The sequence below is a fragment of the Stegostoma tigrinum genome, chromosome 35, assembly GCF_030684315.1.
Source record: "Stegostoma tigrinum isolate sSteTig4 chromosome 35, sSteTig4.hap1, whole genome shotgun sequence".
NCBI lineage: Eukaryota > Metazoa > Chordata > Chondrichthyes > Orectolobiformes > Stegostomatidae > Stegostoma > Stegostoma tigrinum.
This window is the reverse complement of record NC_081388.1, coordinates 17,849,640-17,877,455: the sequence shown is the minus strand read 5'-3', so window position 1 is coordinate 17,877,455 and position 27,816 is coordinate 17,849,640. Positions and strand designations below refer to the sequence as shown.

The window sequence follows — 27,816 nt, the reverse complement described above, 5'->3', positions numbered from 1 at the left end:
CTTAGGATTTCTAGTTGGCACTGACAAATTGGAGCCAAGGGTCTGTTTCCATTCTGTACAACTCTCAGCCTGAGAATGGGACTAGGTCAACTGGGGGTGTCTGGTCTGGGGCAGAGGAGTCGAATGAAGGGTCTGTTGCTGTGCACTATGAGTAAATGCAGTGGAACACAGGCTTGCTCCCGTAGTGTCCTCTCAATACCGTTAATGCCCTTATTTTGATGTGAGTGTATATATATATATATATATAATCAAAGAAACACATTCCAACTTTTAGCCATCATTAGTCTTTGCTGATTCCTGCAGATTTTAAAAAATATCTTAACAAAGGTCCTTTCGAGGTTGAACATTTAGACAGCGCCTATTTATACGTTTGTTTGTGGGAGATAGGCATCGTTTTCTCACCATCGTCACGTCTGCAACGTCGTTCATCTCTTTAAATGTAGCTTCCCATCCCCAATAAAATCTGAAGATCAAACGGTTCGAAACTGAAAGTGAAAAAACGTGCAATCAGGAAATTGCGTTCGATAGCCTGACAGGGAAACGAGAAACGGTGGGAGTTAAAATCCTGGAGGCTACTTCCGAATGTCTGCGATCGCTTTCTTTCAGAAGCCCAGCATGGCTCACATGCACTTGAAGGAAAAAATTGAGGTGATTTGAGTGTTTTCGCTTGAGTTTGGGGCGGGGCTGCTGTTGAGATGCTTCATTTTGGCACGAGTTTGGACGGATTGTGCTCTAACTATCTTTGAGCTAATTTGTTGTTCGTTTTCCTTTCGTCTCTGGACAATTGGAGACCAGCTGGAAAAGAGCGTCAGGAGGTTCAGAGAGATGTTCCACGGGAACGTGCCGTTAGAGTTAGCGGTGCTGCTGATGAACAGATTTCGCTGTAATTACCAGCTGGTAGCCAAGCACATAATTCTCATGGTCCCTGACCTGGATACTGATGGTGAGTGGGTCACTGTTTTAAAAGTCTTAAATTGGAGCAACGTTTCTTCCACCCACTGGCCTTTTTCCTGTTTCTCACCCTCCTGCTGCAAACCCTCGAGAGCATTGCCCCCTGTCTGCCTCCTCTGTAAGTTAGCCCTCAGAATTGGTTTGAGATCCTCCACAGCACTGTTCAAGTCTCCTGCCCTCCTAACCAATAGGCAGTAAGATGCCAGAGCAGAACCATTCAACCCATGGAGGCTGCAATCCATTCAATGATGCCTAACCTGATAATCCCTTCCCTCTGAGATAGTAGGAACTGCAGATGCTGGAGAATCTGAGGTGACACGGTGTGGAGCTGGATGAGCACAGCAGTCCAAGCAGCATCAGAGGAGCAGGAAGGCTGACATTTCAGGCCTGGAATCTTCTTCAGAAGCAGGGTCTGAACCCGAAACGTCAGCTTTCCTGCTCCTCTGACGCAGCTTGGCCTGCTGTGCTCATCCAGCTCCACACCGTGTTATCCTTTCCCTCCACTTTCTTGCCACTTAACCCTGACTCTTGATTCCCTTACTGATTGAAAATCTATCTCCACCTCTTTCTTCCCCGGACCTTTAAATCTACGTTTTTTACAAAATGTAATAAAAAATCTTGCCCACTTATTCCACCTTTGGCCTGGTTTAGGATTTGGCCAGATTTCTCTGCCAGGCTGCTTTACAGTGTTAAAGGAACTCCCAATATGTCAAAAACGAAAGCAAACTGCTCCCAGATGCAGGAAAGTGGGTACAAAAACAGCAAGTTTCACTGAACAGACCGGCAACTTTGGGGAGAGAAACAGAAATAAGCATTTTAGGGCAGATCACCTTTTGTTTGAGTGATAATGGGAACTGCAGATGCTGGAGAATCCAAGATAATGAAATGTGAGGCTGGATGAACACAGCAGGCCCAGCAGCATCTCAGGAGCACAAAAGCTGACGTTTCGGGCCTAGACCCTTCATCAGAGAGGGGGATGGGTCTAGGCCCAAAACGTCAGCTTTTGTGCTCCTGAGATGCTCTGGGCCTGCTGTGTTCATCCAGCCAAACATTTCATTATCACCTTTTGTTTGGTTCTGTGCAACCGGACACTGTTGATGTACTGGTCAGAGTGATTGATATCGTGTTGATAGGGTTCATGCCATCTTTACACTGAAGGGTCCTTACCCAAACTCAGCACCCTGGGCAAAACAGCAATTTGTTTGCTTATCATCTGCAACTCCAACTTACTTTTGCTTTAAGGAAAGCTATCCTGTGTTTGACGGGATAGTTTTGAACAATTGTCTGTTAGCCGCATTTATTTAGTAAATTTGGAGTTAATTTGCTTAGCAGCCAATCCAGCAGGAGATCCCACGGCAGTATTTTGAAGAACAGCACAGAACTTCTCCCAGGTACGAAAGTGGAGATTACTGGAGAAACTCAGCAGGTCTGGCAGCATCAGTGGGGAGTGAGCAGAGATAACATTTCCAGTCTGCTGACCCTTCTTCAGAATGGTGGCTCAGTGTTTAGCACTGCTGCTTTACAATGCTAGGGACCTTGGTTTGATTCCAGCCTAGGGTGACTGTCTGTGTGAAGTTTGCATGTTGCCTCCCTATTTTGTGTGAGTTTCCTCCCACAGTCCAAAGATGTGCGGGTCAGGTGGATTGGCCATGCTAAATTGTCCATAGTATCCAGGGATGTGAAAGCTGGGTGGGTTAGCCATGAGAAATGCAGGGTTAGATTGTGGGATCCTCTTTGGAGGTTGATGTGGGCTGAATGGCCTGTTGGGATTCTGTGAATCTTCAATTTCTGGTTTTGTTTTAGCTCTCCAGCAAATGCAGTTCCTTGTTTTATTTTAGAGTTCTCCCAGGGCAATATTTCTACGAACCAACATTACGAAAAACAGCATACTTAGGCCATGATTGTTTTTGTTTGAGCTTCCTGAGTGTAAATTGGCTGCCCCGGTTTCCTCTGTTTCCGCAGTCACAACCTTGTTGTCTGTGAAGCTCTTTAGGATGTTCTGAGTTTATGACCTGGACACGTCGATTTTCTTTTGGTGCTTTTCGTTAAGAGATAAATAAAGCAGCTGGCTTTACCAGCGTTTTTAATGAACAGTTATCAGGTCTGAAGATAAAAGATGTCCAATGAACATTCTACAATTGAGCCTCATGAACATGACTGCCATTACAAATTATCAGCCAGTTCCACAGGTTAAGGAAAAGGATTAATGTGCTCATTTCATTGGATTGCGAATTGGACTGGAACTTGAGTGGGTGAAATCCACTCTGTTAGCACTCACTGGGACCTTGAAATTGACGATTCACAGAATCACGCCAACCTCTTGCATTGCCAGTACCTTTCACTCAGATGCAGTGTTTTCTGCAGAGGGAACTCTGATGATTGCTCAGTCCCCGTGCTCCACCCCAGCATAAGCCGTGGACCCCAGGTGCTGCTTCAGCTCAGGTCAGTCAGCGTGAGACTTAGAACTGAACCTGCAACTGGCCTGATTGACCCTGTCCCCTCGGCAAGCAATCAGAGACAGTGACAGCAGAATCAGGCCTGGGAGTGAAGCAGGCAGTCAGTTTACGTGGAGAATTCGTTCACAGGGGGTTGGCGCAGCTTCAGAGTAATTGGCCGAAGAAACAAAAGTGATCTGAGAGGAAAAGAAATCATGTCCCCGCAGCAGGCCGTTAGGATGTGGAATGCCCAACAGTGTGAGCCAGGTTCAGTCAGAACAGAATGTGACTCCTGTCTGAAGTGTGCAGTGTTACACAGAGAATGGCAGCAGTTGAATTCCTCATTTGAAGAGCTGGTGCAGAAACAATGGGCCAATTGGCCTAATTCTGCACTGCCACAATACGGGTGTTCTGTGTGTCATTATCTGGAAGATTTCCCAGGGATTGGGGAGGTTGGGTGTGTTTGGTATTACACTAATCCCAGCTGCAGGAAGGAATTATTATGCGGCAACAATTAATTGTGTACCTACTCTAATTAATTAAACTTACCCTAAAATGAAGAGGCTGAAACCGATAACCTTCACACTCCCAGCAACTTGTGTATCTCAGTTTCCTCCCTATACAGGAATCTGTTTAAATATTAACAGTTGCTAATTAATTTATATAGCAGTGAGTGAGCCTCTCTCTTTGATACCTCTGCTTTAGCGACTGTTTGCATATCTATTCCACACTCAGTAAGTTTTCATTATTCTTTGATGTAATGTGGATTTCACTGGTGAGGCCAGCATTTATTGCCCACCCCTAATTGCCCTTGAATTGCTGGTTTGCCAGGCAGAGGGCAGACTGGGTGAAGATAGTGGATTTCCTTTCCCAAAAGCATTTGTGAACCAAAGGTAGTAAGAACTGCTGATGCTGGAGTCTGAGATAACAAGGTGTGGAGCTGGATGAACATAGTAGGCCAGGCAGCATCAGAGGAGCAGGGAAGTTGATGTTTCGGGTTTGGACCGAACCGAAACGACAGCTTTCCTGCTCCTCTGATGCTACCTGGCCTGCTGTGTTCATCCAGCTGCACACTGTGTTATCTTATTTGTGAACCAAATGTGCTTTTAGTTGATGGTTTCATGGTCACTGTTGCTGAGACTCGCTTATTAATTAAATTTAATTCTGTCAGCTGCCAGGGTAGGAATTGAACCCATGAGTGTTAGCCTGGGCCTTTAGATTAGAGTCCAGTGATATTACCATTATATTACCATCTATCCCCATGTTACACTGTACTGTAGTAGGGTGTGCCTTTTATTTGTCTATTTTCCTTCTCTGTGCCTTTGTTAGTGTCCCTGATGACAGTTCCTGCCCAATGACTGAATACCATCACTGCACATGAGCTACACCCAACTGGTGATGCTCCCATCAGTGTTTGTACTGGTGCCTGATCATTAAGCACAGCTCTGCTTGATAATTTGTACAGATTCTCTTTAACTGGACTATTTTACAGCAGCAGTTTGGCATCATTGTTACTGTAGTGATTGGAATGAGGGCCAGGTGGATCCCATTGAGTTTGAGATCCCTGGTTGGGGCTGTTAACCTGGACTAATCAGAGAGCCCTGGCTGACAGATATAAGCAGGAGATTCAGAGAGTCTCCTCATTCTCAGGACTGACTCTGAGCTGGCTGGTCAGAGTCCATGTTCTGCGCACATAAAAATAAAGGGGGACTTGGTGACAGGCTAGTGGCTTCCTTTGAGTTATTTCAGCCTGTATAAGATTATAGATCACATTAGTTCCATTTCTTTATTTTTGCACAGCAAAACCATGACATCTGATTCCTCCTAGCCCTTTGATCCCAGGACAAGGCAGGGATAAACCCTGCAGCATGAATGTTCCAAAATAGTATCCTGGGTTATCATGCATAGTATTCACTGGGCCAGCCCAGGACACCAATTCATATACAGGGCACTGTTAATTTCTTTGTACTTGTCAGGTTGTTCAAAGTTAAGGGTCATCAGTAGGATTGAAAGAGAAAGGCCAGCACTTATATAGCACCTTACATGACCACAGGGTCTCCCAAACAGCTTTTCCAAGTAATTAAGTATTTCTGCGATGCAGTCACCGTCTCTCTACCATGAAAACTGTTGGGGCCAGTTAGTTAGATATATTCAAGAAGGAGCTGGGTGTGGACTCTTGTGGCTAAAGGGATCAAGAGGGATGGAGAGAGGGTGGGACTGGGACACTGAAATTGCATGATCACCCATGATCCTATTGAATGGTGGTGCAGGCTTGAAGGGCCGAATGGCCTACCCCTGCCCCTGCTATCTATGTTTCTACGTAAAGTGGGAGTCTCTGCCACCAATTACACACAGCCAGATCCCTCAAACGTCGGCACAATAATGTCAAGATAACCTGTTATTGTGATGTTTGTTTCAGAAATAAATATTGACCATGTCACTAGAGGTAACACCCCTGTTCTCATGGAAATAGTGCCGTAGGATCTCTTAATGGCCACATGAGAGGGAAGGCCTGGTTTATCTAAATGAGGGGAGCATCTGTATATTGCAACACTCTCAACGCTGTATTGGAATGGCAGCGGAAATGTTTTGCACTCCGTCACTGGAGGGGTGCTTGAACTCAAACCTTGTGACTCAGAGACAAGTCGCCTCTAAACCAGGGTGGACTAAGTCACAAGTAAATCCAACAAGAAATTCAGGAGAAACGTCTTTACAGAGGACAGTGGTGAGAATGTGGCACTCGCTACCTTAGGGAGATGTCGAACTGAATATCATAACAAGGGAAACCTATTAAATGCATGAGAGAGAAAGGAGTAGGCTAACAGCGCTAGGATGAGGTGAAGTGGAAACAGGAAACTGTAGATGCTTCCTCTTGGGTTCTGTCAGGTGGTTGTGTATTGCTGGTGGGTTACCAGTGCACAGATATACCTCTGTGTGCAGGTCATTATAAGAGCAGATAGATTGAAGGATGTTAAGGTGTTGATTTGATAGCTTGGTGTCTGAGGATCTGTCCCCAACTGCACTCACTGGCTTCTATGCACCTTGTTGCTGATTGAGGTGTAGTTTGTGATCAAAGAGGGATCTGGGAACTTCTCTGATCTTTACCTGCAATATGTAACAATGATGCCAACGCCAACTCAGTACCTCGCTTATGATAAGGGGTGCCACCACCATCCTGTTTGAGTGTAGGAGACCACAGGGCCTGCTTGGTTAAGTGTGGGAGAGGAAGACCACTTCCTGGTCCAACCAGGAAAGACTCTTGTAGTAAACAAGACCTTGTTTATTGCACTGAAAACAAATGCTGGAGATCGCAGCGGGTCAGGCAGTGTCCGTGGAGAGAGAGGAAGCTAATGTTTCGACTTCACGTGATTCTTCATCAGTGCTGAAACGGAGGGGGCAGCATTGATGTTATTGGGGATGTGGGTAGTGGGTGTAGAGTGCTGGAGGGGGGCAGGGAAAGATATTGATGGTTCAGATTAAGTGATGGGAATGTGTGAATGGCAGATCAATGGTGTGTCTAACTGCCAGACTGGATAGAATAGACAGTCTTACTGGAGTGGGGGAGAGGGAATGGTGACAGATAATGTAACAAGTAAAGCTGAAAGAAAGGGTGGAAATGGGAGTAGGTTCACAATTTTTGAAGGTGTTGAACTCAATATTAAGTCCAGGAGGCTGAAGATGAGATTACAAGGTGTAGAGCTGGATGAACACAGCAGGCCAAGCAGCATCAAGGAGCAGGAAAGCTGATGTTCTGGGTCTGGACGCTTCTTCAGAAATGAAGATGAGATGTTGTTCCTCCAGTTTGCGCTGTGATTCACTGGAGCACTGCAGCATGCAGAGTACGGACATGTGGAGATGTGAGCAGGACTCTTGTGTTAAAGTGACCGGCTGCAGGAAGGTCAGGGTCACACCTGCCCACAGATTGGAGGTGTTCCACAAAGCAGTTACCCAGTCTGCGTAGAGTAGGCCACACTGCATGCAGTGAATGCAATATGTTAGTGACTAGTTGCAGGTCATAATAATACACTAGACATGTTTCAGAGACTTTGTGGAGGACCAGTTGTTTCACCGTACTCTTGCAAGAGCTTAAGCTCTTTTAGCTTTAAGCCCGAATGACAAAGTCTCAGTTGATGGTGCTTGACGCAACTCTCAGTACTAACCCTTTCAGACCCAGTACAAGTTTGCAAGTGTCAGATATAACCTCAACCTCTTTAATCTCGGAATTTTTCAGAAAGCAAAAATGCCATTCATGTCAAAATTCACAATTACCTCTCGTAGGTGTCAAATGAGTTTTGTACCGGATTTCAAACCGTAGGATCCTTGACCTGACTTCATTTCTTTGTGAGGGGTGAATAATCGCACTCGTCTTCATCAGGTTTTCCAAAGACGAACCGCGTTTTTTTATGAACACACGGATATAGCCCACAAAAAAGTCACACAAAACAGAGTCAGCTGGATTTACTGAACATTGCACATCGAAGCCAGACTAGGTATTGATAGCAAATGGTCTACAGTTCCCCTGGTTTCGAGGTTGAAGGTTCACTCGGATGTTGCGAGGAACGATACATTAAAGTGGAAATGTGGATGTTGTAATCGGATTGGTGAACATTACAGAGTTATCAGACCAAGATGTTTGGAGTTATAAAGGGGTGGGACAATATGTGTAGACAGTGACTGTTTCTGGTGATTGAGAAAGGGAACTTTAATGAAGGGGAGTCAGCTGTTGACATCGAGGGGTTTCAGAGTGAAGTGCACAGCTGGAGTTAGCAGAGAGCTCAGGAATTAGGCTGAGCGGGGAGAAATGGACAATTAGGAGAGATATCAGGTGAGTGAAACAGGTTAAAAACCCCCAGCTGTTCTGGGAGAATGAGGAGGTGAGACAAGGTGTGAAATTGCAAGCTTCAGTCAATTGCCATAGCAATGAGCTGGATCCTTTACATCCTCCTAAGAGAGAGCAGATAAGTCCAATGGATTAATGTTTCATTCATTACATGGTACCTCTGACAGAGCAGCACTCCCTCTGTACTGCATTGGGAGCTCTGTTCCCCCACTGATTGATGGCTGCACAGAGAGAATCATTGAGGGAAAAGCAATGGAGAACCGATTAAAGAAGGTTTTCACTTTTTTTTAAGGTCTAGAAGCTGACGACAGGAGAGAGATAGAAGCCAGTCCAGTTCTCCAGGTAAATGGGAACCTTTCCCATCTGTTATATTATCAGGTGAGTTCTCTGTGAGGGAGTGTCACTCGAGCCAGATGGTGAGCAGAGACCAACCCTGGAGCAGGATGTCCGTGTGCATATTCCCACATCCACCAGGGGCCTGGGGAAAGGGGGAATGCTTTCAGGCCCTTTTTGCTCTCTTGGAATCAGTCCATGGTCTCAGCCTTTCGGGAAGGACGTGAGGAACTGCCGTTGTATCATTGTTGAGGAACGCTGTGCTTGAGAAGGGACCTGGGATCGTTAGAGAACCCATAGCCCAGCAGTGACTCACTATGCCAAAACATGGCTGTGGGAACTTGTGTAAGGGGGACCACAAATCATCAGCACTTCACATAGGAATGAGAAAACAGCCAAGCCAAGAAACACATGAACTCTGCTAATGTTCAATGCTGTTAAGTCTGGGTTTTAAAATGTGTAGACGTGAAAAGGTATGTTATAAAGTGGAAGAGGAAGTGTGTGTGTGTGTGTGTGTGTGTGTATGTGTAAGTATGTGTGTGAAAGAATGTGTGTGTGTGTACATATGTGTGTGAGAGAATGTGTCTGTGTGTGAGAGAGCAAGAGAGAGAGAGAAATGTGGGAGAGCGTGTGTACACGTGTGTGACACAGTGGTTGTGTGTGTGAATGTGTGTTTATGCATGTGAGAAAGTGTGTGTACATGAGAAAAGTGTGTGAGATAAAACGTGTGTGAGAGAAAACGTGTGTGCGCGTGTGTGTGTCAGTGAAAGAGAGAGAAAGAAATTGTGTACGTGGGAGGGAGCGTGTACACGTGTGACACAGTGTTTGTGTGTGTGTGAATGTGTGTTTATGCATGTGGGAAAGTGTATGTGTGTGTATGAGGATCAGAGTGTGTGGGGGGTGTGAGTGTGTGGGGGGTGTGAGTGTGTGTAGGGTTCAGAGTGTGTGTAGGGTTCAGAGTGTGTGTAGGGTTCAGAGTGTGTGGGGGTGTGAGTGTGTGGGGGTGTGAGTGTGTATCCCCACCTCCTCCATTATTGGCCCTGGGATTCTCCTACAACATTTTACTTCTCTTTGGGAGAGAAGAACGGGAAAATGAAGGATTTATTTACAGTGCTTCGACTACCATGGCATCGTCCCGATGGGAGATTAGTCTCCTCCTGCCCTCTGTCTCTGCGTGTGTTTAAGGCTGTCTGTGTTGCACACACTAGTAGCTCAGATAATGGGTTGATGGCCGGCTTTAAGAGCTGGAAATGTTTCATTCCTGGGCACCAGTGTTCTTCACTTCAGACAGTGGCAGGGACAAAGATGAGCTCAAACTGTCAGGGCATTTCACTCAGCTGTTTGGGCAGCTTTATACAAGCAACAGCAATCATCCTTCAGAATGAACGATTCTAGATTATTTACAACAGAGGAACAGACCTAACCTGCCTGTGCTGGTGTTAACAAACCTCCTCTGTCTCTGTGAAGCCCCATCGGCTTTTCCTTCTATTCCTTTCCCTGGGGTGGGTTAGCTCAGTTGGCTGGATGGCGGCTCTGCACTGCAGAACAATACCAGCAACTTAGGTTTAATTCTCACACCCACTTGCCCCCACCCCAACCTCAGGCATGGTGCCCCAAGGATTAAAACACCTCCAGTTATCTCTCTCTCTTTAACAACAGAGCGGCCTGACAGTACAGTAGGTTTATGGTGACGTTATTATTACTTTTATTCCATTCTCCCTCCTGGGGTACGCGGTGACTCAGTGGTCAGTACTGGTGCCTCACAGCACCAGGAACCTGGGTTCCATTCGACCCTCAGGTAACTCTCTGAGCAGAGTTCTGTCCCTGCCTGTGTGGGTTTCCTCCGGGTGCTCTAGTTTCCTCCCACAGACCAAAGATGCGCAGGATAGGGTGGATTGGCCATGTTAAATTGCCCCCATAGTGTTCAGGAATGTGCAGGGTGGGGGGGTTAGCCATGGAAAATGTAAGGGGATGAGTGCGGGTGGGATAGTCTATGGAGGGCCAGCATGGAGCCAATGTGGCTGAATGGCCTACTTCCACACTGTAAGAATTCAGTGTTTGTCCAGTTTTCCCTTTAAAAGTGGCTATGTTCGCCCTGGTAATGAGTCAGACTTCCTATTTCTGAAAGATAGCGGTGAGATCAAGTTTGTCGGTAGCCAGGACAGTGATAACAAGAGCAGAGGTATCTCGGGTGCTAGTTGTAGGTCGGGACTGTTGGTAGATGGGGGGCAGGGGGAGGGTGGTATGTGGGACCGTCACAGCATGAGATATTTTGCCCCCCCCCCCCCCCCCCCCCCGCCCTCCCCAACAGGCAGACAGCTCACTTTGCCTGACCCAGTCTAAATCTGATGGTTGGCATCTGTTGCAGCTGAAGACTAGTTCATTAATGCCAGCTCTTTCTGCAGGATGTCATCGAGACTCTCCAAGCTGAAGAGAGGAAAGCGAAGGAGAAGGTGGGTCCTAATCATGATTGCTTTGAAGAGGAATGTTAGATCTGAGTGGGACCAAGGAGAGAAATCATGCTGCTTTCCTGGCTCCTTAACTCCACTACACCGCACCCCTTAACCCCACCAAAATTTAACCCACTGTCCTTCGGAACAGGGATCAAAAAATTTGTGCAGTCCCTTGGTGCTTAGATTTTCATGGTGGGGAGGAGGCCACTTTTGCTTTGGGGCTACTTTTTCATTTTCTGCAAACAGCTTATTCAGTGAGACAGTTACATTATAACCACACCTGCATTTGCTTGTTGTTGGAACTCAGAACGAGAAGAATTCCTCAATAATTAGCAGCCTTCCATTAAACACACGATTAAGGCATTTTTCATAGAATCCCTGCAGTGTGGAAGCAGGCCATTTGGCCCATTCCTACTGACCCTCCATAGAGCATCCCACCCAGAACCCGACCCCACCTCTGTAACTTATTTCTTGGTATTTAAATTGGTACAGAAGGGCTATCTTGAGGCATATTGGTAGTGTCCCTACCATTGAACTGGGAGGACACAGTTTCAAGTCCTGCCCGCTCCAAAAGCATGTAATAACAGGTTGATTGGAAAAATGGGTTAAATTGGTACAGACAGCAGGCATAAGTTAGCAATAAAAGCTTTGTTTCCAAGAAATCCATTACCCCGTGACGCCCAGTTTTCCTAGCTCGTATTTAGCAGATTACGTCTCTGTTGACAGGTGTATAAACTTTTCTCAGTGATTTTCGACCTCTGAATGTCTTCCTACTTCCACCTTGTGGCCTCCCTCCCACTTTGTTGTGGTTGGTTGGCTCGCTGAGCTGGTTCGTTGCTCCGCAGACATTTCATTACCCGGCTGGGAACATCATCAGTCCAGCCTCCGACGAAGCTGTTGTATTTTCCTGCCTGTTATTTAAACTCTGGTGTCCCTTGAGCTGGATTACCTCACTTCCGGTTTTCCTTCGCAGTGGAGTGTATATGGGGTCTAGCTCCATGTGTTTGTTGATGGCTTTCTCTGCTCTAAAATCCCACCCACTTACTCTGCCCTTCCCAGCCTGCATAGCCAGTCCCCAGTCCTCCAGTCTCTGAGGTGTGGTGATGACCTGGACTGTTAATCCAGACATCCAGATTATGTTCTGGGTTCAAATCCTACCAGATGGCAGAATGGGAATTCAACTTTTTTTTTAAGAAAAGAAATCTGGGATTAAGGATCTAAATGACGACCATGAAAGTGTAGGTTAATGATCAGGGCAAAGAAAAAATATCTCACCTGGCTGACCAATGCCCCTTTTCAAGAAGGAAATGTGCCAGCCTTATCTGGTCAGGGATACACGTGACTCTAGACCCAGTGCGATGTGCTTAACCTTAACTGCCCTTTGGGCAGTAAATACTGGGCCTGGCCAGCGGGTTCCACATCCCATGATTGAATTTTAAACAATAACGTCTCCTGTCAGTGAAATACATCCACAGAGGCTGGTATCCCATCATCAAGTCTCCCTTTATTTATATGAAGAAAGGCCTTGACACTGACCCAGGTCCCTCAAGAGTCAGCTGTCAGAGTGAGCAGAACCCCTGACCCTCCTGTTTATGTCTGCCAGCCAGGGCTCCCTGATTGGATCACAGCCTCAGTTGGGGAACTCCTGTTCCATGAGGTCCACCCAGCTGTCACTTCACCTAGTTCCAGTCTCCCTTCTCCTGCAGCTTCCCCTCCTCCTTTTACAGCCTCTCTCTCTCTCTCTTCCTTCTGCACAGTCACACAGGACACCTTGAAACCAGATTCCTGTGTTGGCAGAACGAGGCAGCGGCCCAGCCCATGAGATGCCCCAGAAGTGAAGGGGGTTACAGGGGCATTCTTTCACTGTAGAGAAGCTCCAGTAACCTTGATCCTCTGAACGGAACCTCCCATTGGACAGGAGCTGATTGCCCGGGGCAAGGTACATCCTTAATCAGTCAGCAGTAACTGTATCGGAGAAGGGGCAGAAGGCCAAGGAGGATGCCAGGAGATGGCATTAAAAACACACTAAATGGAAGTTGCAAGCAGAACAGTGCCTGCTCCTGACTGGGCCTTGAACCCAACCTCAATAATTCCTCACACGCACAGTGAGAATTTCAATAGCCCACCCATTGGCCTGTAGGATCTTGTAGTAGTTGTCTAAAGACTGATTGGTAAAGGTAGGTCTGCCATGCCCAGAGGATTAACCTGGAGTCTCCAGGGGCCTACTGCAGGCTTAAAATTCTAAAATCATAGGGTTCCTTCTTTTCAAAAAAAAATGTTCACTTTTTGCTTTCCTTTTGCTTACAAAACACAGTTGGTGCAACCAAGCAAAAGATGTTTTCAGTCATTAACCCATCGGGAAGAGCCTTGCCAATTGGTGGTTGTCATGACGGTGTGTGAGTTGACTACACAGAGATGGAAATGTGTGTGAGACACATTGCACCCTGAAACAGGAAGTCATTGACGACAAACTGCAGGAATATGTCCAAATAGAGTTGGCCACCTGCTGGCTGAGGCACATGCTGGTGGGAGGGCTGCCATCTTGAGATGGAAACTTGTCCCTGACTTGATCAAATCTTCTCCTGTTCCAGACAATGAAGATCAAGGAGGATCCTGAAGTAAAGGTAAAAGCTTGATGTGGTGGCTGATGTTATAAACATTGCAGCTTTTGCTTACTGTTTGCTTTCTTCGTGTGGGAGTGGGTGGCTTGCTAACAGTGACAGAAAAGTCCAAAGGCAGTTTGTGGGGTGCAATCAGTTAGCTTCCAGTGAGGTGGGGGATTGCAAGTTCACAGCAGTACAGCTACAGGAGGTGTTCAGCCTGAGGGTCTTCAGTGTGTTCAACTATCAATACACATACACACACACACAGTGAGACATTCAGTAGCCCACCCATTGGTCTCTGATGAAGGGTCTAGGCCCGAAACGTCAGCTTGTGCTCCTGAGATGCTGCTTCGCCTGCTGTATTCATCCAGCTTCACACTTTATTATCTAGGATCTTGTAGTGGTTGGCTGGAGACTGTGATTGGTAAAGGTAGGTCGTCCAGGCCCAAAGGATTAACCTGGAGTCTCCAGGGGCCTGCTGCAGGCTTAAATTCCTAAAATCATAGGGTTCCTTCTTCTAAATAAAAAGGTTCACTTTTCGCTTTCCTTTTGCTTACAAAACACCGTTGGTGCAGGCCATGGATACACACACACACACACACACACAAACAGATATATACACATAAAAACATGCAGATACTAATATCCACGCGCAGGCGCACACACATACACACAAACTGACACATACATACTGAAACACACTGATTTCTGACACTCACTCACTCGCACCGATCCATGCACACATTTATGTCCGCATATATTCAAATGCATACATACACAAACCAGTCCAAAAGAGACACAGTGGGCTGATTCCTGGAATGAAAGTGTTGACTTACCAAGGTTAACACTTGATAAAGTTTAGGTCTTTATTCAGGAGAGCTTAGAAGAATGATAAAACTGTTGAAACATTCAGGGGCACCCTGATTTATGAACATTGGATTTAAGAACACTTGTGTTTATGAATGCGATCTAATATGGAGGGCGGTGGGGGGTTGATGCGGGGCTTGCGGTGGGGGCTGGTAATTTTAAAGAGCCAACATCTGAGCATTTCCTGAACTAATGAACGGCTGCTTTATTATTGTCCTCTGATATCACAGTGTGGAGCTGGATGAACACAGCAGGCCAAGCAGCATCTCAGGAGCACAAAAGCTGACGTTTTGGGCCTAGACCCAAGGTCTAGGCCCGAAACGTCAGCTTTTGTGCTTGATATCTTGGATTCTCCAGCATCTGCAGTTCCCATTATCTCTTATTATTGTCCTGTATTGTGTTCTGACTTGCGTACAAATTAACTTGTGTGTGTGTTATGTCTGTGTTGTGTGTGCATGTGTGTGTTGTGTGTGCATGTGTGTGTTGTTGGTGTATGTATGTCTGTGTGTATGTTGTGTGTTGTGTTGTGTGTGTATGTTGTGTGTTGTGTTGTGTGTGAGTGTATGTGTGTGTCGGGGCGGGTGGGGAGCAGAATCCTGTACTTGGGGGTAGAATTACAGAATAAAGTGATGCTTGATTCACTGCATAGGAATTCCACCTGTCAGAGAGCGTGGTGAATTTTTGGAATTATGTCCCTCAGAGATTTGGGGTGGGTCGATCATTGAAAGTATTAAACAAGGAGGTCAATAGGTGGGGGCTGTAAGGAACTAGCAGAAAGGAGAAGTTGAAGCCTGGGGTAGATCAGCCATATTCTTGTTGAATGATAACACAGGCTTGAGGTGTGAATGGCCTAATGTTGCTGCTAATCCTTTGCGAGTCGATACATTTTGCCTTGAGCTTGCTGGCCTCCCAGTGGTTACAGAAATAGGAGACCATTTCCTGCTCACTACTGGTGAGGAGTCTTCACAGGGTGCCATTACCAGTCTCAGGATGTGGGCAACACTGGTTGCATCAGCATTTACTTCCTATCTTGAACTTGAGCAATGGGTTTTAAACGGGAAATGTCATCACATACATTTCTTGCAGCACCTGGGAACAGCGGTATTTTAACCTGTGTTGAATTTTTCAATGCTAAAGCAGAAATTGCTGTAGAAACTCAACGGGCAGGGGTGTTTGGGGTGAAATCACAGTTAATGTTTCGTGTCCAATGATGCTTCCTCAGAACTAGCTGGGCAAGAGACTCAAAGCATCATCTCTCCTCTTCTCTCCACAGATGCTGCCGGAATTTCTCCAGCAATTTCTGTTCTGTTTTGTTTCACATCTCCAGCGTGAATAGTTCTTTGTTTGATATGGGCAGAGTTCCCAATGCTGAGCCCACACTGATGAAAACCAGAAAGTGTCCCAGAGATACTTAGCAGGTTTGGCAGCACCTGTAGAGAGAGGGAGAGAGAACGAAGTGAACATCTCGAACCTGCTCTGACCCTTCTCTGAATGGACGGGTTTCTCCCAGCACTCTCTATTTATATTTACGATCACCAGCATCTGCTGGAGCTTGCTTTCCATTTTCCGTACAGACACAGCCTGGTTTCCCAGACAATTGAAGCGAAATTAGAGACAAGGGAGAGAGTCACCAGTTGGAGAACCTTTCATCTTTGCCCCCTCAACTCCCATTGGCATTTCCTGTGTTTGGCCAATGGTTTCGCCAAACTCAATCAGCACACAGAGATTAAATCAATGAATAGTGAACGTGGTGGGACATCGATAGCACAAATGAAGCAAACGAAATCCCCTGCACACGGCCAGAGTTTCCAGTCCCAATCTTGACTGTTTGGTCCCTCAACTTTCTGTGGACCACAGGCTCTTATCTGGGCACCTGGAGGGTAAAACTGCCAGGGAGATGGGTGAGGTGATGGGATGTCACAGTGAGATTGTGCAAAACATTGCTGAGGCTTCTTCTGGAGTGCTGTGTCCAATTCCAGTCACCATGTTATCAGAAAGATATTACCAAGCTGGAGAGGGTTCTGAAGAGATTTACCAGGATGTTGCCAGGAACGGAGGGTTTCAGTTATCAGTTGAGGCTGAATAGGCTGGGAATTTTTTTCACTGGATCATAGGAGGTTGAGAGGTGATCTTACAGAGGTTTATAAAATCATGAGAGACATAGACCAGGTGAATGTCTAGGATAATAAAATGTGAGGCTGGATGAACACAGCAGGCCAAGCAGCATCTCAGGAGCACAAAAGCTGACGTTTCGGGCCTAGACCCTTCATCAGAGAGGGGGATGGGGAGAGGGAGCTGGAATAAATAGGGAGAGAGGGGGAGGCGGACCGAAGATGGAGAGTAAAGAAGATAGGTGGGGAGGTAGGGAGGGGATAGGTCAGTCCAGGGAAGACGGACAGGCCAAGGAGGTGGGATGAGGTTAGTGGGTAGCTGGGGGTGCGGCTTGGTGTGGGAGGAAGGGATGGGTGAGAGGAAGAACCGGTTAGGGAGGCAGAGACAGGTTGGACTGGTTTTGGGATGCAGTGGGTGGGGGGGAAGAGCTGGGCTGGTTGTGTGGTGCAGTAGGGGAAGGGGAGATTTTGAAACTAGTGAAGTCCACATTGATACCATATGGCTGCAGGGTTCCCAGGCGGAATATGAGTTGCTGTTCCTGCAACCTTCGGGTGGCATCATTGTGGCAGTGCAGGAGGCCCATGATGGACATGTCATCTAGAGAATGGGAGGGGGAGTGGAAATGGTTTGCGACTGGGAGGTGCAGTTGTTTGTTGCGAACTGAGCGGAGGTGTTCTGCAAAGCAGTCTCCAAGCCTCCGCTTGGTTTCCCCTCTAGGGCCTCAAGGCCCTCCGCTTCTTCCTGTCCCGCAGGCCCGACCAGTCCCCCTCCACCGACACTATCATCCGCCTAGCTGAACTCGTCCTCACACTCAACAACTTCTCTTTTGACTCCTCCCACTTCCTACAGACTAAGGGGGTGGCCATGGGCACCCGCATGGGCCCCAGCTATGCCTGCCTCTTTGTAGGTTACGTGGAACAGTCCCTCTTCCGCACCTACACAGACCCCAAACCCCATCTCTTCCTCCGGTACATTGATGACTGTATCGGCGCCGCCTCTTGCTCCCCAGAGGAGCTCGAACAGTTCATCCACTTCACCAACACCTTCCACCCCAACCTTCAGTTCACCTGGGCCATCTCCAGCACATCCCTCACCTTCCTGGACCTCTCAGTCTCCATCTCAGGCAACCAGCTTGTAACTGATGTCCATTTCAAGCCCACCGACTCCCACAGCTACCTAGAATACACCTCCTCCCACCCACCCTCCTGCAAAAATTCCATCCCCTATTCCCAATTCCTCCGCCTCCGCCGCATCTGCTCCCACGATAAGACATTCCACTCCCGCACATCCCAGATGTCCAAGTTCTTTAAGGACCGCAACTTTCCCTCCACAGTGATCGAGAACGCCCTTGACCGCGTCTCCCGTATTTCCCGCAACACATCCCTCACACCCTGCCCCCGCCACAACCGCCCTAAGAGGATCCCCCTCATTCTCACACACCACCCTACCAACCTCCGGATACAATGCATCATCCTCCGACACTTCCGCCATTTACAATCCGACCCCACCACCCAAGACATTTTTCCATCCCCTCCCCTGTCTGCTTTCCGGAGAGACCACTCTCTCCGTGACTCCCTTGTTCGCTCCACACTGCCCTCCAACCCCACCACACCCGGCACCTTCCCCTGCAACCGCAGGAAATGCTACACTTGTCCCCACACCTCCTCCCTCACCCCTATCGCAGGCCCCTAGATGACATTCCACATTAAGCAGAGGTTCACCTGCACATCTGCCAATGTGGTATACTGCATCCACTGTACCCGGTGCAGCTTCCTCTACATTGGGGAAACCAAGCGGAGGCTTGGAGACCGCTTTGCAGAACACCTCCGCTCAGTTCGCAACAAACAACTGCACCTCCCAGTCGCAAACCATTTCCACTCCCCCTCCCATTCTCTAGATGACATGTCCATCATGGGCCTCCTGCACTGCCACAATGATGCCACCCGAAGGTTGCAGGAACAGCAACTCATATTCCGCCTGGGAACCCTGCAGCCATATGGTATCAATGTGGACTTCACCAGTTTCAAAATCTCCCCTTCCCCTACTGCATCCCTAAACCAGCCTAGTTCGTCCCCTCCCCCCACTGCACCACACAACCAGCCCAGCTCTTCCCCCCCACCCACTGCATCCCAAAACCAGTCCAACCTGTCTCTGCCTCCCTAACCGGTTCTTCCTCTCACCCATCCCTTCCTCCCACACCAAGCCGCACCCCCAGCTACCTACTAACCTCATCCCACCTCCTTGACCTGTCCGTCTTCCCTGGACTGACCTATCCCCTCCCTACCTCCCCACCTATACTCTCTCCACCTATCTTCTTTACTCTCCATCTTCGGTCCGCCTCCCCCTCTCTCCCTATTTATTCCAGCTCCCTCTCCCCATCCCCCTCTCTGATGAAGGGTCTAGGCCCGAAACGTCAGCTTTTGTGCTCCTGAGATGCTGCTTGGCCTGCTGTGTTCATCCAGCCTCACATTTTATTATCTTGGAATTCTCCAGCATCTGCAGTTCCCATTATCTCTGATACTATCCCAGGTGAATGTCTGGTGTCTTTTCCTTAGGGAGGGAGATTTCAAGACCACGTTTTTAGGTGAGAAGAGAAGGATTTTAAAAAAGATATGAGGAGCAATCTGTTTACACAGAGAGTGGTTTGTGTGTGGAATGAACTTCCAGAGGAAGTGGTGGATGTGTGTACAATTACAACATTTAAGAGACATTTGGATAAGTGCGAACAGTAATGTTTTGGAGGGGTATGGGCCAAGCGCAGGAAGGTAGGACTAGTTTAGTTTGGGAACATGGTCAGCATAGACTGGCTGGGCCAAAAGGCCTGTTTCTGTGCTGTATGACTCTATGATTAGTAATCCAGAGGCTGAAGCTATTGCTGTGGCCATACAGGTTCAAATCTCATCACGACATCTAATCAATCGAGTTAATAAAATTGAAGGCTAGGCAGCTGCTACATTAACCATAGGTAAGAGTTGTTTTGAGAAGGAAAGCCCCATCCAAGGGTGGTTTGTCTGTCCTCCTAGTCTGGCCTCTGTGACTTCAACTCCACAATATAAGATGTGGGAGCGGAAGTAGGCCATTCAGCCCATCGTGCCTGCTCTGCTGTTCAAAGTGATCACGGCTGACCTGATATTCCTCAACTCCACTTTCCTACCTTTTCCCCAGAGCCCTTGCTGATTAAAAATCTCTCAGATTGGGTTGCCTAGGGAGCCACTGGGTCGAAGGACAGCAAAATGCTGGTCATGCAATGTTCTGACAAGGAATAAATAAATAATATTACTCGACCAATCCCACACCTGAGGGCTGAGGTTCAACAGCCAATTCCTTTTTACTGGCACCCCTTCATGAGATGTGGTGGAGGGGTGGGGGAGGTCAATGGCTGGGCCAGCATTTATTGCCCACCCAGAACTACCCCTGCACTGAGTGGGTTGTTTGGCCATTTTCAGAGGGAAGTTACGAATCAACTGCATGGGGTCTGGAGTCATGTGGGAGGCCGGACCAGGCAAGGATGGCAGATTTCCTGCACTTGAAGGGCATTAATGAACCGGAAGGCATCCCCATGACAATCGATGGTAGACATGGCCGAGGTCAGGTCTGTAATTAGGGATTTATTCATTGAATTTAAGTTCCACGAGCCTCCAGAGTGGGAATGCCCCCATGGGCCACTGATCCCCTGGACAGAGATGGGGCGAAACAAATTAGAAACATCGGGGTGGGGGCACGTGACTGGAGAATGGGTCTTTTTTAAGAAGTGACTTTTCCTTTCTCCTCCTCTTTCTCTCATCCTTACCTCCAGAAACTAGTGTCACAGTTGACGCAGGCGAACCTGAAACTGTTTGATCAGGCCAGTGCCAAGCAGATACCGTGGGTGGAGAAACAGTTTGCATGCAGGCAGTGCGATCATTACTGGTGGAGGAGAGTACCTGATAGGAAACAGGTAAGGGACTGCCTGGTTTCCCGCTTCCTGTCTCCGCGGGGACATGTGTGAGAGATCTGGAGATGGGCCGTATCCCGACTGGGCTCTGAGGGCACAAGGCCCAAGCACAGACTCGGATGGTCTCAGGTTTGACCTTTGACCCCAGCCAGGAACAGCGACCAAGTCGCTCTGATTTGAAAGAGTTGGGAAAGTTGAAATGATCCAGCTTTCCTGATGAACCTCCAGAGAGCCGAATACTACCCAGCTCTCTGCGAGGTGTTTGCACTGTATTGGCCAGTGATGCCAAAACTCAGGAACCAAGAGCTCTGGATTCAAGTCCCACCTCAGGGCTTGGGTGCCCACAGAAGATGCATCATTCCGCAGGCAAGCATATTGATGGGTGATCTGTAAATCACACACACACACGCAGACATACAGACACACAAACACAGACACACACAGAAACACAGACGCACACACACAGACACACACACATACAGGCACACACATGCACACATACAGAAACACACACACACATACAGAAACACACACACACAGACACACGCACTCAGAGACACACACATATGTTAAGACATATACCCATATAGACACACATAGAAACACAGACACACACACACATACACAGACTCACACATAGACACTTAGAGACACACAAGCACACAGAGACATACACAGACAGATATACACACACACACACTCACAAACACACACACGCTCACACACACACACACACAGATACACATGTCCAGGTCTCCATGTGGGGCCATCACTCTGGAGTGTGATTAAGCCCACAGCCCCCAGTCAGTGCAATTGAACACAGAGTGTTCAAAGGGGGAGGGGGAAATGTGATGATGGATGGGGAGGGCGGATTGGGAAGTTTTGTGAACATTCAGTTAAACAGTAAACAGTGTTGCTCAGACCCAGTTCTTGAAGGCTGTCTCCTCTTGGCAGTGAACTCTGATGCTGGGTGAAGTTAGGGAAAGCGACTGGAGGAACTGGGCAGTAACTCATGGAGCAGGGCAGTAATGTGGGGTCAGGGAGTGGTGGGAGAGACATGGGGGATGGAGCCACAGTAAAGGGCACGGATCAGTGTGGCTAGATTTTCATGTATGTGACTCTAAACCAAAGGTGCAGAGAAATTAATCCACACAAAGAATTGTGAACCTTTGGAATTCTGTAGCCCAGAGGGTGTATCTCATTGAATAGAGGAATGGCTGGAACAGACAGATCCTTAGTCTCTGATGAAATGAAGGCTTATGGAGTGTGGGGTAGGGTGAGGGGCAAGTAAGGTAGGATAGGTGAGTTGAATTGCAACCCAAGACCGGCCATTATCTAATTGGACAGCAAAGCAGGCTTGATGGGCAGAATGGACAACTCCTGCACCCTATTTCTCAGAATATCCATCCTCGGGGCATCAATGGGGCAGAGTGAGAAACGGGGAGGGAGCTTCGAGTCCAGAGATTCCCTGACAGCGGGATGGATACAGCCATTGTGACCCTCTGACATGGGAATGTCTTTGCCTGCCTGCAGGTCTCGAGGTGTCGCAAGTGTAAGGTGAAGTACGGTCCAGTGCCGCGTGACAAAATGTGGGGCTACGCTGAATTTCACTGCCAATGCTGTGGCAACACCTTTGGGTAAGGAGGGTGCTGGGGGGGGGGGGGGGGGTATCAAGCATCAGCCCTGCAATCTGTTGGCAAAGGTGACTTAGTTAGAGACATCCTTTGCACCATCACTGAAAGCTACAGAGCCCCTTCATTGATAAAGCATGGAGCTCCCAAACTATCCAGGGAGATGGTGGCACGATGGTAGTATTGCTGGACGAGTACTTCAATCCAATAGATTTGACACAGGTTCAAATCTCACGAGGGTAGCTGGTGGAATTTAATTTCAATTTTATAAAATCTGTAAATGTCAGTGAAACTATTGTTGGAAAAATCCCATCTTGTTCACCAAGGTGAATGGGAAAGAAATCTGCCATCCTTACCTGGTCTAGCCTACAGTAGTGTGACCGTACCTTAGCTATCTTGCACAGTGGCCCAGCGAGCCCCTCAGTTCATGGACAGTTTGGGACGGGTGACAAATACGGGCCTTGCCAGTGACCCTCCCGTCCCGCGAGAGAACCTCACCACCCTGGACAAAGCATCCTGCTTGATTTTTACCCAATCTAATTCTTTCTCTTTCTGTGCCGTCCATGAGATGCATTACAATGAGGCACCAAAGATCCTTAGACAGCACCTTTCATACTGAGACCACTTCCATCTAGAAGGACAAGGACAGCAGATACATGGGAACACCACCCCCTGCAAGATCCCCTCCAAGACACGTGCCATCCTGACTTGGAAATATATCACTGTTCCTTCAGTGTCGCTGGGTCAAAATCCTCCCTAAAGGCACTCCCTGAAATAACTCCACGAAGTGCTATCCCATTACCAGGTCACTGTTCACTTAAATGTGACACTAACCCAGATCCCTCAGAGCCAGCTGTCAGAGTAAACAGAACCTCAGGCCCTGCTGTTTATGGCTGTCAGCCAGGGCTCCCTGATCGTACCAGATTAACAGCCCCAGTTAGGGAACTCATATTCTATGGGGTCCACCTGACTGACTTTGTTACACTCACTACATCCCCAAAAGGTTCAGGAAGGCCATTTCTCATCACCCTCCCTGGGGGCAATTATGGACAGCCGATAAATGCTGACCCAGCCAGTGATGCCCACATCCTGTAAGTGAGTGTAGGAAGGTTACACATCACTGATGGGCAGTGAGCAACAGGACCTCGTTCTCTTGACCGCCATGTGCTCTCGCCTTTAGGGGCTTTGGACAGATGGCACTGCCAGCTCCGTGCTACGTTTGCCACAGCTGCGTGACTCCCGTGCGTATCCTTCCACCGAAGAAGGGGGTTGGCCCTCGCACCCGAAGACCCCACAGCTGTTTCGCTGAGGATTGCTACCATCGCAAAGGTCAGCTCCCACAGACACCTACCCCCCCACCACCCAACTCCCCCTATTGCTACCCTCACAAAGCAGCTACATCAAACTGTTTTTGTTTTTTGCTGCCCATTATGCTTGTCAGTGATTTCTCATTGTTCTCTCTGCCTGGTGCATAGTCTTCTGACCACAGGCCTGTTCTTCTGGGGCTCCCAACCTTCCTCCCGTACCTTACGTCAGTGTGGAATTCTCTGCCGCAGAAAGTTTTGAGTGTTTTCAAGCAGGAGGTAGATTTAGTTCTTGGGGCACAGGGGAAACAGAAGGAATGGGGGAGCATGTGGGAACAGGGAACTAAGTTGGATGATTAGTCACAATGCTGTTGAATGGTGGAGCAGGCTCAAAAGGGCCAAATGGCCAGATCCTGTTCCTGTGGGGACTTTGAGGTCAGGGTCTGTAGGATGTTCACCTGGAATGATGGTAAGGTAGGCACGGGTCTATCCCATTCCCACTCTCGAACAACACCCTGACCTCTAACAAGGGTTGGGTGTGTTCGCTGAATGCTCTTCAGGATGACAGCCCATTCCCTGATTTCCCAGACAGCTTGCTAGAGCCAGTTAGTGGGGAAGCGATGGCCTAGTGATATTATTGCTGGGCTGTTAATTCAGGAAGCTCAGCTCACTCTCTGGGGACTGGGGTTCAAATCCTGCCACAGCAGATGGTGGAATTTTGATATTCAGAGAAATATCTGGAATTAAGAGTCCAATGACAACCATGTGAATTGTCAGGGAGACAACCCATCTGGTTCATTAATGTCCTTAGATTAGATTAGATTCCCTACAGCGTGGGAACAAGTCCACACCGCCCCTTGAAGCATCCCACCCAAATGCCTCCCCCTGTAACCACACACCCCTGAAACTGTGGACAATTTAACATGGCCGATCCACCTAACCTGCACATCTTTGGACTGTGGGAGGGAACCGGAGCATCCGGAGGAAATCCACGCAGACACAGGGGAAATGTGCAAACTCCACACAGACAGTCGCCCCAGGCTGAAATTGAGCCTGGGTCCCTGGCGCTGTGAGGCTGCAGTGCTAACCACTGAACCTTTAGGAAAAAGGAAATCTGCCATTCTCATCTAGTCTGGTCTACATGTGACTCCAGACTTGCAGTAAGATTGTTGACTCTGGGCCCGTAGGGTCGAGCAGTAAATGTTGACCAGCCATTAACACCCTCATCCTTGTAAGTGAATGAAAGAAAGTGGTCACACGCTGCCCTTTCTCACAGCCTGTAGTCAAATATCACACATGGACAGGTCAGTCCTCTTGGCAGGTCTCCATTGATAGGACCCAGCCCCATCAACGGCCGCAGAGGCTAGAATTGGCTAAACCCAGGTCAGCAGTTCTCTACAGGCTGGTTAGTATGATCCTGCAACCCCAGGTCCTAGGGCAGAGATTCGTCTGGGGAGGAGGTGGGTGATGGGTATCATCTGCCAGGCTGGGAGGTTGGCGTTAGGCCTCGCCTGTGTATTTCAATGGTCGGGTTTGGGGGGTTCATCTGTAAGGGTCAGATCTTGGGGGCGGGGGGGGGGAGTCACCTGCAAGAGTCACGGAGCTCCACAGCAGAGTGAAAAGCCCTTCAGCCCATCGAGAGCTCACTATTCCAATGTCATTTGTCAGCACTTGGCCCATAGCTTTGAAAGGCATGGTGATGGCATGTTGGAATACTTTAGAGACTGGGAGGGGGGCTGTGGTGTTTCAGCTGGGAGAGGCTGACATTGAGTGGGAGGGAGTCACATGGGAGGCAGAGATCAAAGGAAAGGGAGTCACGTGGGAGGCAGAAATTGAGGGGAGGGGAGACATATGGGAGGCAGAGTTTGAGAGGAAGAGGGTCACATGAGAGGCAGATTGAGGGGAAGGGAGTCACATGGGAGGCAGAGGTTGAAGGAAGTGAGTCACATGGGAGGCAGAGATTGAGGGGCAATCACATGAGAGGCAGATTGAGGGGAAGGGAGTCACATGGGAGGCAGAGATTGAAGGAAGGGAGTTATGTGGGAGTGACGTGGGGGGATGCTGGGGCAGAAGCAGTCACCTATAACAGATAGAGGTGACCACCGCTATTCCAACAACCAGAACCCCAGGAAATAATACCAGGCCCCTCCCCTCCAGTCTTCCCTGTCTGAACTCTATGGACCAGCAGGGGTTCAGGCAGCTGTTTGCCAGTCTCCTGCCTTGTCCAGAAAGCCTGGCACAACTTGCCAGCTTTGAGAGGACTCTGCCTTCCCCCTGTGCCAGCTTGACATCAGCAACCACCCCCCCCACCCCGGTTCACTGGGCAAGGCAGGCCTTTGGGGCCTGGGGAGCCCACCCCTACCCCTCCCTCACCCTGTCAGCACCCGCCCTGATGATGGCACATCTCAACTCTGAGGCTCCCACGTGGGAGAGAGATGATAAACCAAAGCTCTGAGGGCTATCATGGGTGAATGGTCGCAGGGCTCCAAGTGGGGAGTGATGTGGATTGGGATCTCCCTGGTGTCCCAGCCAATAGCGATCCCTCGGGTCAAGGTGAAAAACTGGTCAATGCAATGATTGTGGGAACTTGCTGTACTCAAGCTGGGGGGGCCGCCGTGTTTCCTGCGTAAAGCAGTGACCATACACCATGGGGGGGGGGGGGGGGGAATGCTTTGGGTGATATTAAAGTCACAAAAGGCGCTAATGTAGTCAAACGTGTTCTAGGAGGTACTCAAAGAATGACTTTTCTGTCCCACAACTGACCCTTCCCTCCCCCCCCCCCCCCCGCCACCCCCCAATCCTGCACATCAGAACCTCACATCCCCGGGACGCACTGTGTTCACCCACGCAGCAGGCAACAGAAGGGACTCCCCAGAGTGCTGTACCCCAGCCCAGAGCACCACAGCACAGGGTCTACCATCGCCACCTGCCTGAGCCAGGGGAGCCTGATGGAGTGCCATGTGGATAACATCATTGAGGAGGACATCCTGGAGGAGGAGGAGGAGGAGGACACGACCGAGGAAGATGACGAGGACTCGACGGAACACCAGTCCGGCAATGAAAACAGCGCCAACGGAGACTGAGGTGATGCTCGTCCCAGCCCCAGCTCCGTCCCGCACCAGGTCCCAAACACTCACCGTCCCCAAGCGCATGGCCCTGGAGTAATGTCCCCACCGCACCCCCCAACACCAAACACTGAGACACCCCTCCGCCAATCCCTGGGTTCGGGCGAGCTCTGCGGTTGGCATTTGGACGGATTGCCTACACCTAGGAAGGGCATTATAAATCCCCTTCCTCACATCCCTCTTGTTGGAGTGCGTGTAAGAAAGCTCGTCATCCCCGTTTCCGATCCGCGACGAAGAAAGGGCAAGGTTCAGTTATGTTTTCCGGCTCAGCGTAAGTTTTGTCGAGCTGATCAACAATGGGCGGCATCGCTGTCCTGAGGTCTTTCATCCACTCCCCAAATGCATTCGATTCGTCCTTGTGTGTTGGTGTGCGTGTGGGTGTCGTTTTGAAAAGGCGACCAACCTTCGATTACAGCTTGAGGCTGCAGCTTCCAATCATTGCCAGCAGGATGAGTGAGGCCTGGTGTGTTTGAAGCCCTCCTGGCTCTGCATCTGTGTCGACTTGCTCCTCTGTGTCCTGAATCCTCAAAACAGTTACTTACTTCCTGCTCGGAGACGAGTGCAGGAGCAGCTATTGAGCGCTGCATTTGTACAGCGCAGAACAAAGCCACCTTGCTCACTATTGCCTCTGCTGGCTCTCGGGGAAAAAAAGTATAGCCAATTCACTCGTTTCCCCAGAGCCCTTTCTTTTTAAACGAAAACAAAGAACTGTAGATGCAAGAAACAAAAAAAACCCCCCAGAAATTAGCTGGAGAAGCTCAGCAGGCCTGGCAGCATGTGTGCAGAGAGAAAAGTAATTAATTTTTGAGTCCAGACCGTGTGCTTGAAACTGCTGTTTCTGCGAGAGACTTACACATTCTCTCAGACTTGCTTCAGAAAGCAATTTCTTCTTTGCGCTCTCACTGAGCTCGAATCCTCCGTCGTCTCCTGTCTCCCACCGTGTCATTCACCACACTTTCAAATTTTTCTGTTTCCTGACATGCACACGAAGTACCTTGGCATGTTTTACCAGCGTTTGAGGGTGCTGTATTGTTGTTGAATTGATATCTGTTAATCCCTCGCGTTGACCTTTGGATGGAGCTTTCCTTCCCATTTTGTTCTTAGTTCTGAATCTCTGTCCGAGGGAACAATGCTCCATCCTCAGATTGTATTCTCCCATGCCCTGTGCCCGTTATGTTTTGGATCCAGGTATGTGAGCTTTAATGTAAAATAAATTTCGACTCTACAA

At 48.7% G+C, this 27,816-nt stretch overlaps 1 protein-coding gene across 3 annotated transcripts; it reads left to right on the top strand.

Moving 5' to 3' along the window:
- Positions 1 to 330: 330 nt before the first annotated feature.
- On the top strand, positions 331 to 27,816 carry LOC125447365 (shiftless antiviral inhibitor of ribosomal frameshifting protein homolog). Of its 3 annotated transcripts, none has more exons than XM_048521682.2 (9): positions 331 to 648; positions 796 to 943; positions 8,519 to 8,568; positions 10,965 to 11,012; positions 13,604 to 13,636; positions 20,391 to 20,531; positions 22,062 to 22,165; positions 23,340 to 23,488; positions 26,275 to 27,816. In XM_048521682.2, exons 1-9 carry the CDS (start codon positions 583 to 585, stop codon positions 26,544 to 26,546), a joined length of 1,011 nt encoding a protein of 336 aa, XP_048377639.1. In that variant the 5' UTR covers positions 331 to 582; the 3' UTR covers positions 26,547 to 27,816. The 3 variants fall into 3 exon arrangements, with proteins under 3 accessions (XP_048377639.1, XP_048377637.1, XP_048377640.1); XM_048521680.2 differs by having other exon boundaries at positions 8,519 to 8,604; XM_048521683.2 differs by having other exon boundaries at positions 576 to 648; positions 791 to 943; positions 8,519 to 8,604.

What these genes read in the sequence shown, in the direction of transcription:
- LOC125447365 (XM_048521680.2), top strand. Translation starts at nt 583, where the DNA reads ATGTCTGCGATCGCTTTCTTTCAGAAGCCCAGCATGGCTCACATGCAC. An exon ending in TGCTGTGGCAACACCTTTGG is followed by an intron (nt 22,166 to 23,339) that starts GTAAGGAGGGTG and finishes TCTCGCCTTTAG; the next exon opens with GGGCTTTGGACAGATGGCAC. An exon ending in GGATTGCTACCATCGCAAAG is followed by an intron (nt 23,489 to 26,274) that starts GTCAGCTCCCAC and finishes CCTGCACATCAG; the next exon opens with AACCTCACATCCCCGGGACG.